Source organism: Bidens hawaiensis, unplaced genomic scaffold, assembly GCF_021521415.1.
Source record: "Bidens hawaiensis isolate Kalapana, Puna unplaced genomic scaffold, B.hawaiensis_p1.1 tig00011786_1, whole genome shotgun sequence".
Lineage (NCBI taxonomy): Eukaryota > Viridiplantae > Streptophyta > Magnoliopsida > Asterales > Asteraceae > Bidens > Bidens hawaiensis.
In genome coordinates, this window is record NW_027491934.1 from 105,479 (window position 1) to 125,302 (window position 19,824).

The 19,824-nt window shown below is 35.3% G+C and overlaps 1 protein-coding gene across 1 annotated transcript; it reads left to right on the forward strand.

The window, feature by feature from the left end:
* The first annotated feature begins 4,514 nt into the window (after window positions 1-4,514).
* On the forward strand, window positions 4,515-6,839 carry LOC143538952 (putative serine/threonine-protein kinase PBL10). Its single transcript, XM_077032388.1, has 5 exons — window positions 4,515-5,281; window positions 5,394-5,653; window positions 5,800-5,935; window positions 6,008-6,159; window positions 6,313-6,839. The coding sequence occupies exons 1-5, from the start codon at window positions 4,780-4,782 to the stop codon at window positions 6,673-6,675; spliced, it is 1,413 nt and encodes a 470-aa protein (XP_076888503.1). The 5' UTR covers window positions 4,515-4,779; the 3' UTR covers window positions 6,676-6,839.
* The last annotated feature ends 12,985 nt before the right edge of the window (window positions 6,840-19,824 follow it).

Below are 19,824 nucleotides of genomic sequence, written 5' to 3' on the forward strand. Positions count from 1 at the left end.
TCATTTCACTTGCAATTAAACCCGATCCCACTAACTCCGTTAAGTCTGGCCGTTAAATCAATCAGTGTGCCCCTCACGTGAGTGGCAAGTTTTATCTGTTTTCTTCCCAAATAAACTCCTACCCTAATTCGCAAGCCCTCTCACGTGAGGGGTTGGGCGTATTTTGGGTAAAAAGGACAAAATTGTCTCTCACGTGAGGGACTTACTTATGGGTTTAACGACCAGACTTAATGGGGTTAATGATGTCGAGTTTAATTGCAAATGAAATGAAACCACATGGACGAAAATCGCAAATTTGAAACTATTTGACTAAAACCGCATATTTAGACAAACCACATGGACGAAACCACAGTTCACTCTTTTCTCTTATGATAAAAGTCTCATTTCCAAAGACGATCGACGACTAATACCTGCATCAAAGAAGCGTAACATGGTTTAAAAGAGCTACATTGACATAAAAACCAATACTCTAAAACTAAGGACTTATGGCGTACTTTCATCAAATAGTTGGCGGGTGACAAATAGAAAACGCAAAACACTCCAGAATTTCACAAATTGATAAACCTAAAAGCACTGGTTTAACATACATGAAACATAAGGAAACCGGAAAACAACAAATCCTAAGCCCCCAAAGCGCAAAAACACCTATTAAGCATATATAAACATGGATTAGGAATGATCCATTGAAGATCGACAAGACATCGGAAACACAAATTAAAAGTGGTCCCATTTCATAATGTAGCATGTACAACCATCCAAAGCACAAAACACCTATTAAGCATAAATTACCACACTACATTACACAAACTCTCCTGATATTGTAGTTATATAAGTTAGATGTATACATTTCTAAAATTACAAGTATGCTCTTAACCGTTTTCAAAACATAACACAAATGCTTCTTGACTCCATGCTCCTAGCTTTTACATTTATGTGTGTAAAACATAAAAAAAAATCTAAATAGAATGTTATTAAAATATGACTTCTTTTTTAGCAGAACAACTAAAAAGGTTGCTTTAATCCACCCCAACACGGATCCCCTACCATCATCTTCATTGCCGATCTAAGGCTCTGCCGGGCGCCAGCTCGTTTTTTGGACAAGTAGAGTTCTGACATGTATGTGCATTCTGGTCTCTTTTTTGGTCTTTCTCCCTCACTCTCATCCTGTCTTCGAAACATCATCGGTTTTGTTTTTTCTTCGGTATGAACATTTCCGGAGAGTATACTATTCCATACCAAGCACCAAATCAAACATGTTCATCACTTTATTTGTTTATATGGTTTCTTATATTTTTTAAATCATTGTTTTGTAATTAATATATATTTCAAAAGAATACCAATAATTTAATTATATTCACAATTTTATATTACAAAGTTTTATACTACGACTAAAGTTTGTCATTCTCATTTGTAACAACGTATTAATAATATATCAATGACCAGGAACATAAATGGTTGAGGCTGAAAAGGAGACCTCCTTTAATAAGTAGCACATATTAATGGAAAAAATGCCTATCTTGACGGATTTTCCTGGTGCTTGCCATCCACAAAGGAATGAAAACAGAATTACCAGTCAATGCATCGATATATTTCCATGGACGTGGTTGAAGGATGGCTTTTTTCTTTATATCACATCTGAGCGTGACATCATACAGTGGAAAGTGACGGTCACCAATCATGTAAGGTCAATTTGATAGCTGTAGTGGTTAATAGATATTAATATAAATAATAAGTTGACTATAACACTACTATAAGTCGTTTTCCAACAAAAATTTCCTACAAATTTCCTACAAAGAATTCCAACAGATTTCAAACGAATCATCAACAAAATACTAATAATGTGTGTTTTTGTTGGAAAACTGTTGCAACTTCCTATGAAAATTTCCTACAACAAATAATTTCAACAGATTTCAAACGAATCATCAATAATATACTTGACAATATGTTTTTTTATCAGAAAATTGTTGCAACTTTCCAACAAGATTCTAACAAAAAAAAATATATTTATTAATTATATTTATTACTTTTGTTGAAAATGGTTGGAAAACTATATCAATATAATAGTATATATTCTTTAATAACACTGTAGTTATAAAAAAATGAAAAAAATATTACTTATTATTTTTCAATCATGCACGTTTCTAATTATAAAATGAATAAAAATTGTTTTTTAGAAATAGTCATGTTGGCTAAAGTTCAGGATTGTTTTTGCAAAATTAAATATATACCTTTGAAATTATATCATTTGTTTTTGATTCAGTATCACAAAAGTTTGTAAGACCCAAACATGTTTTTGTCGATAATGGATATTGGATGCTTTGAAATTATATCATTTGTTTCACCCTTCAACATCTAATCGCCTGTCTATCGCTAAATTGAGAGGCGAAATTCATTTTCGCCGGAGTAATCATTCCAAATACTGAATCAGAGTTTGATCGCTAAAGTAATCCCGTTCCAAATCGATCGCTAAATCGGTAATAGATCGATCATTCCAAGCCTCCTTTCTACCAAATCAGTAACGACGGAACACTCTCCATTTACCAAGTCGTCATTCGCCGGAGTAATAAGCATTCTCAATGGGTTCTCTATCCCCATCTTTAAAATTTAACTAAAAAACATAATTTCTTTAAATTATACATCATTTTCTAATAACCTTCCCCAACCCATTCTCTATTACCATCTCTATATTCTTTTGTTTATTTCTTTCATTAATTATCTTAACTCCTAACTATTTTGTCTTATTATCATTTTCAATATAATTTGATTTCTAATATATATTTATAGAATGGTAGTTGGAAATGGAGTATTGTGTCAACACTCTAAATTTGGAGACTTACTATATCATTTCACTAAAATTTAGAGATGGAGTTTGAAGATAGGGAATGGATTAAAGTGATTATTTAGATGTTTTTTCTAATTTTCAAAAATGAAAGTGAGTATGGAGAATCCATTGGGAATGCTTTAAGATCTCATCAGTAATAGTTGATTTTACTCCATTGACCAATCAAATATCCACTTTTTCATTATCTCACAATGACTCATTATATTTCTCATGTTATTCGTGCACATCATAAACAACCTTAGACTAGGAAGAATAACAGCTAAAAAAAAACCACAAGACAATACTATAATTACCAATATAAAAAATAACTAAAATTTTTAATAAAATTGAGTTGTATTCTTTCTTTTCATGTATATATGCAAATTGCATGCCGTGTTACATGGTGTAACACCATTCATATTCATGATTAATGTGTTTGGAGAAAAATTGATTTCTCCTTTTGAAGTCAATTATTGAAGCCTATTCAACAAACGGGTCACCGTGTTTTTAAAATAATTACAAAGTTTAACGACTGGACCCATGATGAAATAAAACGTGATCTGATGGCCAATGAGACTATGAGAGGATCGTGGACTAAAAACTTAAAAGCATGTTAAATAAGAAGTTGTGTAGTAGTGAGTGTTAACTCATTGCCATGTTATCAAAATTGGGCGCTAGCTACACAATATCACACGCAATATTGGCTTGGATGCTAGTAGCTAGGTTGGCGAGCGTGAGAGTCAAAAGAGGTGGAGCCTCGCAAATCAACCAATCACATATTTTTTTTAGTTTTATTTAATGTTTAGTAAAAAACCACAATGCGTTTATTAAAAGATGAATTAGTGAATATTAGCCCGTCACTGATATGACAATATTTTTTCTTTGTTAAAGCCCTACAATAGTAATGCATGGTCTAAGGTTGGAAAAAAAGGCAAAATAAATGACTATTAAAAAGCTTTATAACCAACCAAGAGTGGTTTCTGCAAATGAACTTTAGCTTAACTTGTATTGGATGCGAAGTGAAGATTTGAGCTAGAGACTGGAATGTCTTAATTTAAACCTGATTCCAATCAGGTTTTATTATAGTAGACTTTCGGACAGTGGATTCTAACCGGAATAGAAGATAACAAATGTACGAGTCGCATTTTTCCATTGGGTTACCCCGGGTAGCCATTAGTCGTTAAAAAAGCAAGAGTGGTTTCAGAAGCCGCCCACAGAAAACTAGGCTAGGGTTTAAGAATTTATGCCCCACCTTTTGTTAGAATGAAAACTCAGAAAGCCTCCATTCTTTATTTCCCATACCTTTTTTATTACGTTCTTCCTTGCACCAACCTTCACGTAGCTTAAAACTGCCTTATATATATGTTAAGTCTCTTTTAAATAGACATCATCCTGCTTGTTGCCAGATAACTTGACAGCAAGTTTCTTTGAATATAATGAAGTCTGTAACTAGAGAAGCCTCTACAATGACTTCATCACATACATGTAGATGTTTTTCTCTTGCAGAAATTCAGTCTGCAACCGAAAACTTTGATGAACAACTGATCATTGGACGCGGTGGATTTGGTAGCGTATACATAGGTAACATTTCTACAGAAGAAGGTGGTCAAGTTGTAGCAATCAAGCGGCTGGATTCTATGTCAAACTAAGGTAAAATTGAGTTTCGGGTGGGAATCGATATGCTTTCTACGTTGCGTCACTGTAATTTGGTGTCCCTCATTGGCTATTGTGATGATAACAAGGAGAAGGTCCTTGTATATGAATATCTGCCCAATGGAACCCTCTATCACCATCTACACAAAGGTCATGCCCCTTTAAGTTGGGTGACACGGCTCAAGATTGCCATAGGTGCCGCACATGGTTTGGACTATCTACACACCGGTGTAGGCACCTGACATGGAGTCATACACCGTGACGTGAAGAGTACAAACATTCTCTTAGATGAGAATTGGTCAGGCATGATTTCGGATTTTGGGTTGTCCAAAATTGGCCCTACGAATCAATTGATATCTTGTGTTTATGCAAGCGTTAAAGGCACGTTCGGGTATCTTGATCCGGAGTTCTTTCGCACCAGACAATTAACAAGAAAAACAGATGTGTACGCATTTGGGGTTGTATTATTTGAATTGCTATCCGGAAGGGAAGCAGTAGACCAACAAAATGAGGAGGAGCAAAGTTTGGTAATGTGGGCTCAAAAATGGACGAAGGGAAGAAAATTTTATAAGATTGTTGATCCTAATATCAAGGGGACAATTTCTACAATATGTTTAACACGGTTCGCTCAACTTGCTGACCGTTGTGTGCACCCTGATCTGAAACAACGTCCTACCATGACTGAAGTAGTGGGCTCACTTCAGACTATACTGGAACTACAGGAGAAATCTAAACATTCATCCGAGTCATCTAGCATAATGAGCTTCCCTTGGAAGTATTTTGTTCACACGTCTAAACAAAACTCTGGTACACACAAATCTTTCATTAATTAGCGTTGTATTTTGTTCATAACTATATACTGTCACACAGGGACATCATGACTCTAAGCTTTTATAATTTATTTTGTGCATATTCATAGACAAAAGTGGAACAAGTTCACCAATGAGCCTTGAGAACAACATGGATCAGCATGTGGAATTAGTGATCCCAGATCACATAAAAACGTTCACATATGATGAGTTGAAACTTGCTACTAGGGACTTCGGTGACGACACAAGCTTGGGTGGTGAAAGTTACGGAAAGGTGTACAAAGGTTGGATTGACAAAACAACTTATTCCCCATGTAAGGAAGATACTGGATTGCCTGTTGCAGTTAAGAAACTTGATAGTTACAAACTTGTAAGTCCTAAAAAACCCAAACCAAGTGTAGTCATGTAGACTACTTTTAACACTTCAATATTCATGTTCCATGGATATGAGTCCACCCTAATGTCAAGTTTCACTTAAGGAATTGAGTATTAAAAGTCGATTACTATTGAATGCAGTCTAATCTTGAAATGTTGAAAGAATATTGCCATCCCAATCTTGTTAAGCTCATAGGATGCTGTTTGGAAGGTGGATCTCTTTTTCTTGTGTATGAGTTCATGAGTAAAGGGAACTTTGAGGATCTCCTTCGTAGTGGTAAGCCGCACATATAAATAACATTTTTTTTAAATACATGTTTAACTAGATATTATTATTTATGTGTTGTAGGAGCTGTCGCACGACTTCCATTGGTTACAAAGGTGAAAATTGCGGCAGCAATTGCTCGAGGGATTGCATTCTTACAAAAGCCAGAATTAAACCAAACATGGCCAACACTTTGTGAATCCGAGCTTTACAGAGATAAGATATTGCTGGATGAGGTATAATTATATGTATCCTGATAATTTATTAAAGATAAGACATGTAGTTATTTAAACGAGCACAAAGAAGGTTATATCAGTACTGTTATATTTGTAATTCATGTATAATACCTCTTTCTGGTTTTAACATATGTATGAAATATAAGTTCGCAGGATTTTACGGCAAAGCTTTCAGATTATGATGTTACATATATAGTCAACGGTCGATATGATATAGCTAGTCCAGATTATGACGGGTTGGAATTAGTGCTACAGAGCGATTTATCAGGCTATGAAGTTGTATTCATAGAGGTCCTAACAGGGGAACGAGTCTACAAATCTAATATAGTGAAGATTGATCGCTTTTTCCTTCGACATGGAAAAGAGTCCTTGCATCATATTGCAAATCTATGCTTTGCAATCTGCAATGAAGTGGATGCAGAAAAGAAGATGGTAACAATGTTGAAGGAGCATGACAAGTTGATACGAAGGAGATTGAAGATGTGGTTGAGTGATCCAAAAAACCAAGATAATTAATGTGTCAAGTTACTGGTCGTTCTATTTTATAAATATAAGAATTCTTTGTAAAATTTAGAATTCTTTTTGAAAACAAAAATGTTAATAAATACTTGCCCAGACTAAGGACGAAAAACCCTACATATATTATTCTCATTTACTTTTTCCTAGTACCATATTTTTCCAATTTTTGATGTTATTGATTACACGAGTTTTTTTTACCAAACTAGTGTATAGTAAAATTATTTACCAAAGTCGTGTACTTTAAAACTTAATTACTAAAATTGGTATTTTTAGTAGGACCCATCACCCACTCACCCTCTTCATTCTAAACCTATTTTTCCTCTCTCTCAACCAACTCTGATCAAATAGTCCCTCTACTACCACCACCAACTCCGATCAAATAATCCGGCGGCCACCAATAATCTTCCACCGATTATCATACCCTAATACAGTTAGCCGCCGTTAGTACAGACTTCTCCTAACATGTAACTATCGCCGTCAATCCACTATCGGAGTCCGTCGTCAGTCCGTCACCGGAGTCCCTCACAGTTTGCCTCCGTCAGTCCGGACAGTCAACGTGGATAAGATCTAGTCAATGGTCAATATTGGTCACAAGAAGTGAAGGACAAGGCGACGGTGGATAATATTCCCGGCTGTGATTGATGTGGGTGTTTTGTGAAATTAAATTGATGTTTGGGATGCTAGAAATTGCAGAGATATGGAAGAGAAAAATGGTGTATGGTGAAACGAAGCAATAGATTTCCGTCTCCTTCTTTTCATCCTGTTTTCTAGTGATCATTTCACCACCACAACATGTACTTCCTGAGGTATTGGTGGTCGCCGGATAATTATTTGATCGGAGTTGGTGTGGTCTAGGTAGAGAGAGGAAAAATAAGTTTTTAGGGAAGAATATGAAGTGGGTAAGTGAGTGGTGGGTCCCACTAAAAATACCCATTTTGGTAATTAAATTTCAAAGTACAATACTTTGGTAAATAATTTTACCAACTACACTAGTGTAGTAAAAAAAACTCTTGATTACACAACGTATAGTATCTAATGCTTCTTTTAAATGTTCAAAACTTAAGTAGTTTTCCTTCCCTAAACATGTTTAGTTTTTCTGACGATGATGTTGTAATGGTGGTTTTATAATTGTAGGGTCAATATGGGATCCATATATAATAGTAGAATTCGACAAAGATTTTATACGAACAGGAATTTCATTGTCATTTTCAAAGAAGCTGGGTTACAAACAATTTATACTGCATAACGGATGGGTGTGAGGGGATGCAACCCTTTGGTGATAAGCGCCCTAATCTAGGGTAATACTAATTTCTCACATAATAATGCAAATAATAAATATAAACTATTGTTTCAATCTAAAATAAACTAACACTCTTCCACCTAGGGATGAGATCGGAACCGTAGCTGTACTTGTACCCGTACCTATATCCGAAAGTACCTGTACCTAAAATTAGTAAATTTCAGTACCCATACCTGTACACGAATTTTATGGTACGGGTACGGGTACCGGTGGGGTACGAGTACAGGTACTTTGGGTACAATACTCGCTTTGTGTAGGCCCTATTTTCTATATTAGTCTTTTGTATTTACTCATTCTATTAATTTTGTATTTTAGTTAGCTTGTCGGTTTATTTCTTGTATGTCTGGGTATGAGGCCATGTAAACAAAAGCCCACGGGTCGGAAATAATTATAGAATGGTGCATGGAGCTTGCACTATAAAAGGTGCAAGGCTCCATGCATAACAAAACCTTTTTTTGCAAAACCTATCTTCTTATCTATTTCACCTACTCTCTCCTCTCACTCTCTAACTTTCCACTTTGGTAATAACCAACCAAACAAGATCCGAGAACTCGGTTTCTCACTAGTGATTTCCACTATCTAGTTTTGAGATTGATCAAAGAACACTAGTTGTTTGATCCGTCTATAGGACCTACAATGGGTATCAGAGCTTTTGGCTCTACTAGTTGTTGATCTTGGGTCATAACCTTAGATTTTGGTCTTGTTTATATGTTGAAGACTTGTTTTCAAGTGTTTAAGTGGGTCTATGGGTTCACTTGTTGTTTTTAATGTGTTTGCAAGCTTGAAAGAAAAGTGTTCTTAGCTTCGGGTTTGTTAAAAGATTGTTTGTGTATTCTTGTGTTGAGAAAGTGGTTAAAGTTCATGATTTTTGTTGTTAAAGTCTTCAAAATGGGTGGATCTTAGATCTACATAGCGTTAAAGGGTTTCATTCGAGTTTCCTAAAGTGGAAAAATGTGAAAAGACGTGATAAAGTACAATCCGTACTTTCCTTGAAACCATTCGAAATGAATTCCTTAAACCATTCTAATCGAATTCCTTAAACCATTCTAATCGAAATCCTGAAACCATTCAAATCGAATTCCAGAAACCATTTGAATCAAATTCGTTGAACCATTCGAATCGAATCTCTTAAACCAATTGATTGCTTTTCAAAACTCGATTCGATTCAAAATTCCAAATTCGATTCAATTAGAATTCAATTTGCTTCGTTTACATAATTTCGATTCAAATCCTTTTAGATTCTATTAGTTTGTACTTAGAACTTTCAACAGAACCAGTTTGTGAACTTTTTGGACTTAAGACTTATTTTGCATGATGACTTTCGAGACTGAAGAGATAAAAAGTTTTATAATATTTGAGAATGAGGTTGGGGCAACAAATAAGCCACCTAAACTGCTTAAGTGGGATAATAACTTTGAAGAACTCAAATGACATTTTTAAGAACTACATTAGAATAACAGATTATGCTCTTCTTGGAGCTATTGAGTCTGGTCCTTACATTCCTACAACTGATATTGCTGATAGACCAATTCCCAAGCATGTGACGACCTATAATGATGAAGATAAGAAAAGGCTGAGTGATGATCAAATAGCCTATGGTGTTCTAATTGTGTGCCTTTCTCTTGAAATTTCTCAAACATTAAGAGAAACATACTACGACCAAAGGCTTATGGGATGCCTTGATCAACAAGTTTGAAGGAAATGAAGAAATGAGGAACAATAAGAAAGCCATGTTGAAATGTGAGTTCAATATGTTCAACCATGTGCAAGGAGAAACCATTGGAAATCTTATTCATAGGTTTGAAACATTGATCACCCAAATGAAGAGTGCAAGCATTGATTATGATCAGATTGAAATCAATGACAAGTTATTGATCTCACTACCTTACACCTGGAATAGCAATCACTATCAAGAGAACAACGAACCTTCAAATCACTTCTCTTTCTGATTTGACATCCACCATCAAGTCATTTGAAATGGATGAAAAACTCTTATTGGGTAACCATATAAGTTCTCTAATTCATGCTGGAATTTTAACTTGGTCTGGAGTCTGTACAGCTTTTCTCCGCCAAACACATCCCATCATTCGTCCAGTTGATGGGGTTAAGACGTTTTCCACCCAACCAACACAAAACACTGCATTCTAAACTCTACAAGTCCACAAGCACCATCCAGTTCAAGCTCCTTTCAAGAAGCGGTTGATAAAGTTGTTGAGCAAACACTGAAAGCTCATGGGATAAAGAAGCCTACTAGTTTCCCATCCTACTCCACTCCTCAAATTGATGACACATATATGGCATTATTTCATTCCTTTATGGCAATCCACGAGGAGTTATTGCAAGGAAAGCTTCTACTTCATTCTTTTCAACAAGAAGTCATTCCCGAGATCAACAAGAAGGATCTCAAAAAGATGGACATCAATATCAGATGACCGCTATTCACCGAGCCTCTAACTTCATAAAGAAATATGGCAAGAACAATATCAGACATCAAGATCACTGAAATGTCTGAGCTCATAGGCCATGATCACTCTATCAGCTGAAGGAACCAAACCAGATTGGGAAGATGACCAATTTGTTGAGCTGATCAATCCTCTAACCTTTGCTGGGATAGGATTTTATGAACAAAGAGCAACCCTCGTCAAGCTCTACTGCTGAGGCATACCAGACTGTATCAAACATTCCCAAGGTACACAAACTATGCTCTCAAGCTTGTATTGATAAAATTGAGAACTATAGAACTCATAATGCTGCCTTGATAGATGAAAATCCTAGCCTTAAATGTCAGAATGATGATTACAAAAAGGCTGAAAGATTTTTACCACTAGGATTAAAACTCACAATAATGATATGGCTTAACTTAATGAGAATTTATTTCAGTCTAATAAACTAGCTGAGTTTCATGAAAGACGCATTGTAGAATTTAATGCTAAAATTAAGAAGCTAGAGTTAAACTTAATTTGTGAACCCTCCATATTCTTTTCATTTTCAATAGGCACTATAACCAAAACCAAAACCAAAACCAAACATACTGAATAAAAATTATAAAAAAAACTAAAATAAAACCTAAACCGAAAACATAAATAAAACTAAAACTGAAATGAAACATAAATACTAAAACCGATAAATGAAATCGAAGAAAAATCAAAAACTGTAAATTTGATGAATTAAAACCATTGCATCATCGTACCGACTGGGTCAAACTTAGGCCATGTTGTACAAAATTATATAGAAATATGAATACGACTCTTCAATTTCAAACAAAAGTTGTAAAATATGAAAAGTCCCATTTCATACATTTAAATAAACATAGAACCAAAACGATATAATCAATTTATCAAAGCCTATGTTTTTACCAACGAATTTCCTATGCAAGTTTTAATTTGTGTTGCATTCGATAAATCGATACCCATGTTGCTGAATATCGATTGCAAATCATGTAAAAAGAAGAAATCAAACAAACATTATAATTCTAATGTAGAAGACAAATGCAAAAGCAGGCGACGATCATTAATTGAAAAGTTTACAACCATCTTTTTCTTTGTTTGCCACCACCACCACAGTTGTAGGTTTTTCTAAAAGAAAACAACCACAACAGTTGTTGATTCCGACACCTTATCTCATTTTCGGAACTAGATTAGAGTTTTTAATGAGCATACTGTGGTTGTCGGCTAGATATGGTGGAGAGAGAGAGAGAGAGAGTTCACCGTGGTGGCGGCCAGAGATGGAGTAGTGGCTACCGGCAATGGTGTTAGCTACAGTGGTTACTAGTAGTTGATGGTGGAATCATAGCATGAGCTTCAATGGTGGTTTAAGCTCAATCTGTATAAAAAAGAGGACTTAGTGTTTTGAGAGAATTAAAAGGGGAAGACATCTAATAGAGAAGGTACAAAAATATATAAAATACCGAAGCGACCAAACTACCACTTAACGGACAAAGTTAGATGGGGTTAGAAAAAAGTACTAAAATAGCAAGTTTTAGAAAAGTGAGGTAGCCATTTGTAGTAAATTCAAAATAGGTACTAAAGTCGCCTAATTGGACAAACCACATGTACTAGAATGACAACAAGATTCTATACATGCCAGGTTGGAAGTCTGAGGGAATGAAGGTGATGAAAGTTTGTGTGAAGCACAGGTACATGTAGGTAGTCACAAGTGAAGTTTGATTGCTGTAGACTGAAGACATAGAAAGAACTATGAAGCTATCTATGTGACAATAGCTTAATGGTTGATTGTTTGTGATTAAGTCAGTAATAAATACATTATGTTTTGTGTTGTTTTTGTTTGGTTTATGTTTATGTTTTTGTTTGTGCTGAATAAGCTGAAGCTAACATAAGTTACGGGCAAACTTACTAAGTGGAAATCTTAGTAAGTTCGATGGTCTGTATGTGGCGAACTTGATAGGCGTATAAGTCAAGTTTGGCCTAATGTTTTTGTAGTTGTTCCTCTAGTCGTTTTCTCTAAAGAAGTTTCTTAGAGTTTAACAATAAGTAAAATAGTGTATTTGAAGTAGTCTCCTTGTTCTCTACTCATTATTCTCGTATTGTTCTCATAGTGATATCTAAGGGAATTATGCACCCTTAGGCATTTATAGCAGTCTCGTAAAGATCCGGCTAGGTACATATACACTTTCGCTCCTTGGAACCTTTGTGTAATATTTCGGATATTTCATATTCCTATTCTTACTTGTTTACTGATTCGGGAATGTGATTCGGATCATTCGTATTGGTAAAATTATATTTCATATCCTATATGTTACTCCAACTTGTCATTTATTGCTTAAAACCTTTTAAAAAGAGTCAAAAAAGGCATTCTAGAAACAAAGATGCATAACCATCCTCCACGCCGCGTAGCAAGACCAAGTGGCCGTACTTAATTGCGTAGCACGACCAAGTCACCTGCACATTCGATTTTTGGACAAGTTCTGTTTTAAGGCAAAATCGGTTATTTACGAACCAAATCCCGTGTTTTTAGCGCCAAGAAACCCCTCTAGCCATGGCATATGTTCACATTAGTTTTCCCCTTCTCCAACAACGAATTTTGGTATTTATTTCGTTCGATTTAAGTTAAGCATTTATTTTTTGGCCTCTTGATTTCTCATCATTCTCTTCATTTCCAGGGTAAGTTGTCTGTTTCAATATTATAGAATTTTATCTGTAGAACAAAATCCCTCAATCAATTTTGTAAATTGAGGGAGTCTCGGTGGTCAATTTGATTCCGACCCGTTAAGGGTATTATAGTCTCGATGGTCCATTTGACTTTCCAAAACTTAAGCATTTATCTTTTGACTTATCAATTTCTCTATCTTCTAGTCAGAACTAGCTTTCGAGGCAGAAGACTTTTTTGTTCATCTCAAAATTTTGAGTGTACTGGTCAGAACCCGACTTCCTACTCGGAGTTTGGATTCTGAACAATACCAACTCGGTTAAATGTTAAAAGTCTCATAACTTGAGTTTTTCAAACTGTTTCGGGCCAAAAGACTTTTTTGTTCATCTCAAAATTTTGAGTGTACTGGTTAGAATCCGACTTCCAACTCGATCGGAGTTCAGATTCTGAACAGTACCAACTCGATTAAATGTTAAAAGTCTCATAACTTGAGTTTTACAAACGGTGAATATTGTGTGTTGATCGATTAAAATGACTAATTTCTATTTGTTTAGTTGTTTTATTTTTTCGCATTATTAGAGATCCATCATAATCATATTATAGTATAATATATCATACGCTGTCATAGTAGCCAGGGCCCGATTCGCTTGGCAATAGTCAACTGACACCAAATTTTTACTCATGGTTTGATTAATTTATGTTCATAATGTCAGTTTTGCTCATATATTCACATATTATTATATCAAAACCGGTGAGTTTTTTCCTCAATCTCGTGTTGACAAACTATATTAGTTTGTACGCATATGCAAGTTACCATCTGGTTTGAAGCTAAGGTGAAGAATCATTTAAAAATATCTTAAGTTAATTTAATAAAAAAGACTATTGTGTTTGATTTTATTATTTTGGATATTTGATTTATTTGGAATTATTTTGTAATTTGTTTGAACATGGTGTACTTAATTGAGATTTTGAATTCAATAAATAAATTAAATATTGTCATATTTAAATTGTATGATAATGTCTTGTGGGCAGTGAACCAATGGTTCGCATTCCCGCATTCCACCGTAGATTGAGAAATGACACTTTGCTTGAAATCAAATGATATTTATTGAGCCTCTACTAAACACCTCCTAACTCGTGTCAACACGTATTCTTGTTTCTCATTAAACTTTATTAAATTCATTTGTACTAAAGTGATTTTGATGGCAATAATATTACAAACATTAAATTAGTGGACCCATAACATGATATAAAGGTATGAATATTAGAACATGAAATATTAACAGTATCAGTTCTGTCGATTTCCCAACCAGCTGTCCAATCTCTCCTGTAACAACGCGTCGCATTCCTTCAAGATGGCTAGCATCTTTGATTACACAACCAGCTTTTCAATCTCTCTTGTATCAACTCGTCGTACTCCTTCAAGATGGCTAGCATCTTTGATTCCGAATCCACTTCACTGCATATGTTAAGACATAACCCTGCAATACTTACCAGGGACTCTTTTCCACATTGACTGAAGAAACTGTTAACCTTCTCAAGTGAACGATACTCGTAGATGCATTTACCAGCTAGGACCTCCAATAATATCATACTATAACTACAATACTGACGGTCTAGTAGCCTTTCGTTCCACTTATGAAATCTTGGATACTTATTTAAAAGCTTTGGTGTAAAATCCTGCAAATTATTATCAAGGTGTTAAGAATGTGATTGCAAAAAATTAGCACAACACGAATCCATGCTATTTAGGAATCTTTGGAATCTCAACATGAGTTTCTCAACTTGCTCAAATAACCTGAAAATCTGAAGTCGGAATAGACCTATTTATATATTTCAATAAATTAACAGGCTGTTGACGTATATGGTCGGTCTACAAAAACACATTGACGTCATGACGTGTAGCTGAACATGATTTTCATTAGTGTTTTTTTAATGGAAGTCTTTTCATTGCTAAACTAAAAAAATTACAACAAAGTGACAGGTAAGTGGGCAACAATATGCGCCGCATCCCCCTTTTGAATAACAAATCCGATCATACTAAAAACCGAACCTTGGGTTTTAGTTATTCTTGTAAAAGCTAATGAACTGCATTGTATCTGAACTGGGAACCCAAAATATACAGTTACAATGAGTAAAAAGACATAGTTACATATAAGAGAGTTTAATGGGTTCTATGATACTTAGTCCCAGTAGTTTTTAGTGGCAATATCAAAGATCTGATCATGTTATACCTCATCCAGTAATATATTTTCTCTTTCAAGCAAGAACTCACTAGCAACTGGTCTGTCCAATTGTAAGAAAACAACTCCTCGAGCAATTCCTTGTAAAATTTTCACTTTTGTACCCAATGGAAGCTGTTCTACAGACGCTACACTGCATAAAATTCAGTAATCTAGTTAGACACGCAATATTTTCAGTGAAAAGTCGTTTGGTTTATGTCTAGAAGCACTTATTCTGCTTACAGCAAAGGAGTTCCTTAAGGCTTCCTTTAAGCATGAATTCATATACAAGTAGTAGGCTGTAGCATTCGTCTTCCACATAGTAATATCCTTTGAACTTAAGTAGGTTGGGATGAACAAGTTCTTTCTCCTTGAAATCAACCTGCATTCAATAGTGATCAACTTTCAAAACTAATTTCGTTACATGCAACTATGGAAATAGTTGAAAATAGTTTCTAAACTTTACTTTATCTCTGCAGGAGACATTCCTTATACATGCTTCCCTCCCAAGAAACTCTGATCCTGGCCAAATGCCCCTCGTATAACGTTCCAGTTCCCTATGTGTGAACCTTTTTATGCCTCTAGTCACTAATTCCTCATGCAACGGTCTTAGTGTGAACCTTTTGATGGCAAGGGTCTTTGGTGGACTTTTTCCACGTTGATCTAAAAATATGAACAAAAAAGGTAAAGCTTTGAGAGTCTTCGAAATGATTTCAAAAGTTGGAGCATCAAAGAAAAGGATGCATGAGTTAATTGCGTAGATAATCAGTTGTGGACCGAAGATTTTTTTTTTTTTTAGTGAGGTCCACTTTTGGTGTTGAAATTTTTCAAAACCAAATGCTAGAATTTTCGGGTCGGAACGAAGAACATAACAAAATATAGTATCATAACAATTATATATAATCATTATTCATTAGTACCAAAATGCATCTTTTTGAGCGCTTATTAAAACAAGAAACAAACCAAGCAATAAAGAAAAACGTTATCCGTTTTCACACTATATTCACACACTATATTCAGACCAACCTTGACAATCCTTAAACCAATCAGGACCAAATTGTCTTAATTAGCCGCCAATATCTTATTTTGAAAAAAATAACAGGACCTATGGATGACATGGACCTCTACTCAAATACGTTCTAATTTCATCTATTTGGTTAAACTTATAAAAGACACAATTAGTTGTCGTTTGGAGGGATCATCCCTTCAAATCATTTATTCTTAGGAGTATTATTTGAAAATAATGAGGACTCAAACATTCTTTTCAGTGATACTTTCGTAGTTAGAACTAAAATTCATGTTTTATGAAACAATGTCACAAATTTTAAATTCAAATTCATAGCACAAAAAAATTTACATGTTACTACGATTTCCAAATGCCACAATTACGTAAACAATTTTTTTTTAACAAAATTGAAATTTTAAAACTCAATAATAATAATAATAATAATAATAATAATAATAATAATTGCATTTGACCTGTTGGATGGAGGCGACGAAGGTTGGTGCTGGGCGGTTCGGTTTGTGCAACAACGTGCAAATGGGTACCGTGATTTGGTTGATAAATACTTATGCATCTTCCAAGTGAAACCCATTATGCCTGCTGACTTTCTAGGATGGTTAGATTGCTTCTGTAATTCTAGTAAAACCTGAAGTGAGGCCACTACCTCTGTCAAGGTAGGCTGATCTTTCGGAACACTGTGGACACAACGATCCGCAATTTGAGCTAAGCGTCTGAAACATTTGGGAGAAATTGTTCCCTTGATATTCGGATCAACTAACAGATCAATTTGTTTTTCTTTTACGCATTTTTTAGCCCATCTCACCAAGCTACACTGCTCTTCTCCATAACGCTCATCCACTGCACGCCTTCTCGATAGCAACTCAAATAATACAACCCCAAATGCGTATACATCTGTTTTCCTTGTTAATTTTCTAGTATAAAAATACTCTGGGTCGAGATACCCGAACGTGCCTTTAACACTCGCATCAAGAAAAGAAATTGATTGATTGGTTGGGCCTATTTTAGACAATCCAAAATCTGAAATCATAGCTGCCCAGTTCTCATCTAAAAGAATGTTTGAACTCTTCACGTCACGATGTATGACTCCGTGCAGGGTTCCTACACCAGTGTGAAGGTAGTCCAAACCACGTGCGGCACTTGTGGCTATCTTGAGCCGTGCGACCCAACTTAAAGGAGTACCCGCTTTGTGTAGATGATGGAACAAAGTTCCATTTGGCATATATTCATAAACAAGGATCATCTCCTTGTTATCATGGCAATATCCTATGAGAGACACCAAGTGGCAGTGGCGCAACTTAGATAGCATAACGATTTCCGACCTAAACTCAAATTCACCCTGGTTGGACAAATAATCCCACCGTTTGATGGCTACAGTGACATCACCATCTTCACAAGAAATTTGACCTTTGTATACCTTTCCGAATCCACCCTTTCCAACGATCAGTTCATCATCGAAGTTCTTGGTTGCCAAATGAATTTCTGCAAGAGAAAAAAGGCGACATGGATGTACTGAAGTTAATGAAGACAGACTTTTTGCCCTCTCTAGTTGCAGAGTTCATTTTTGTGTAAAGTGTTTTAGATACAAACTAGCTGTCTACTTATCTGGCAACAAGAAGGGGTGATGACTATTTCAAGGAGAGGTAACCAAAGCCTGTTTTGAACTATTTTGCCCATATACATATCGACTGAAAAGCCGAGGACCCGTTTTCCGGTTTTAACTATAGTGTGATGTTGAATTAGTTTGTATCTTACTATAATTAATATTATTAAATAAATTATACAGGCTTTTTAAATTTTCAGATACTGATTTGAAATATTTTGTAACACAAGAAGTTTACATTCAACTCCATCAGGTTTTTATAAATCCAAACCACGTTTCTAATGTTTCGTATTATAAACCGAAATTGAGTTTATAGGTATCCCTTACCCCAAAATAGTTGATCATGCTTTAAAGTAAGTTTGTTTAGAAGTAGGTGTTTTTAAAGTAAGTTTGTTTAGAAGTAGGTGTTTTGTAGAAAACCAAGGTGTTTCTAGGTGGACCTTGAAAAACTAGTTAACTCTAAGTAGTACTTGTTAGGGGTCATTTTATCTCTAGTGTGATCTTTATAAAGATTATCCTGATAGCTCGGATTTCTAGCTAGCTGGAGGATGATGAACTAACCGACTATACATGTTTTATTTATGTTATGCTTGCAGGTTACTCGAAAGTATAACAACCAACAACAGCTAGATGACTCTTCTACTTGAAAGATCGGAGGACCAATCTAAATGCACTTGGGATTGGAGAACAACTCTTCAAATGGTCAGGGTGGCTAGGGTTCCCAGAATTATAGGAGTTCTAGTTATTTTTCATTTCTATATAATGGGGTTGTTGAGAACATTTTAGGGACACATTCTCTGCACTCATAACACATGAAATTGTACTTAACTTTTGTTCTCATTCAAATCTTGAGTTGTAACCTACTTTTTCATATCAATAAATTGAGATAGGGGATAGTTTCCCATTGGAGATTTCTCTGAAGATCTTTACCAAGATCCTAGGCTTTTCCTCGCTATATCGTTGTGTCAACCCTTTACTTTTACCGCACTTGTTCATCACATTATTAAATAACAAACTACCTCACATAATGAATTTGTTCAATAACACACTACCTCACTTAATGTATTTGTTAAATTATTACCTCCGTCATTTTTTACTAAAACAGTTTGGCGCCCATGTTGGGCAAGTGGTGTTTTTCTTACTTAAATCCATCCATAAATTCATGCTATGGAGAACGTTGTTTACTATGGAGGAGATTATTGAAAAGGGAGGTCTTGAGTTTGGCCTCTCAGAGCTTTCATATTTCTATTCTTTAGTAACCCACAGTTCCAGCCACTTTGTTTTAAAATCCAAGCCTCGTCAACCAGTTCATATGTACAAAACCACCCAAAACGGTTTCTTTTTGGAAGAACCAGTTCTTTTTCATGAGGAGAGACTCTATCCCTGGTAGGGATAGTTTGCCCTTCAGGTGGATCAGGAAGGGTAGAATCATGGATCCTTTGATAAGTTGATGATTACAACTTTTCATTATTCTATCTGTATCTTTTCTTTTTGATGTGGACAACTTTGCTCCTCTCTGATCTTCCTGGTGTCAAGGAAAGAGTAGCTACCTTCTTGGCTTTGGATCCCGCTGATAGGATTTTCAAGGCAAAAGCTCAAGATATTTCCCAAGAATCTACTCAAGAATCAGAATCAAGCGAGATGCCAAGTAAGTTGTTTTAATATTTTGTAATGACAAACAAAAGTAATAGATCGAGACTTATCTTTTTTTATATGTTCTGTAGGTACCCATAAGTCAAGTAAGCTTGTGTCTAAGTTATCTGTAGAGGATATCGACAATCTTTTCGTCAAGAAGGAATCTTCTAAGGCTATCGCACTCCCTGAACCGTGAGCTGTGACTATCCGTGCCAAGTTTGGAGCCTCCAAGAGAAAGAAGCCTTCAGGCTAGAGGATC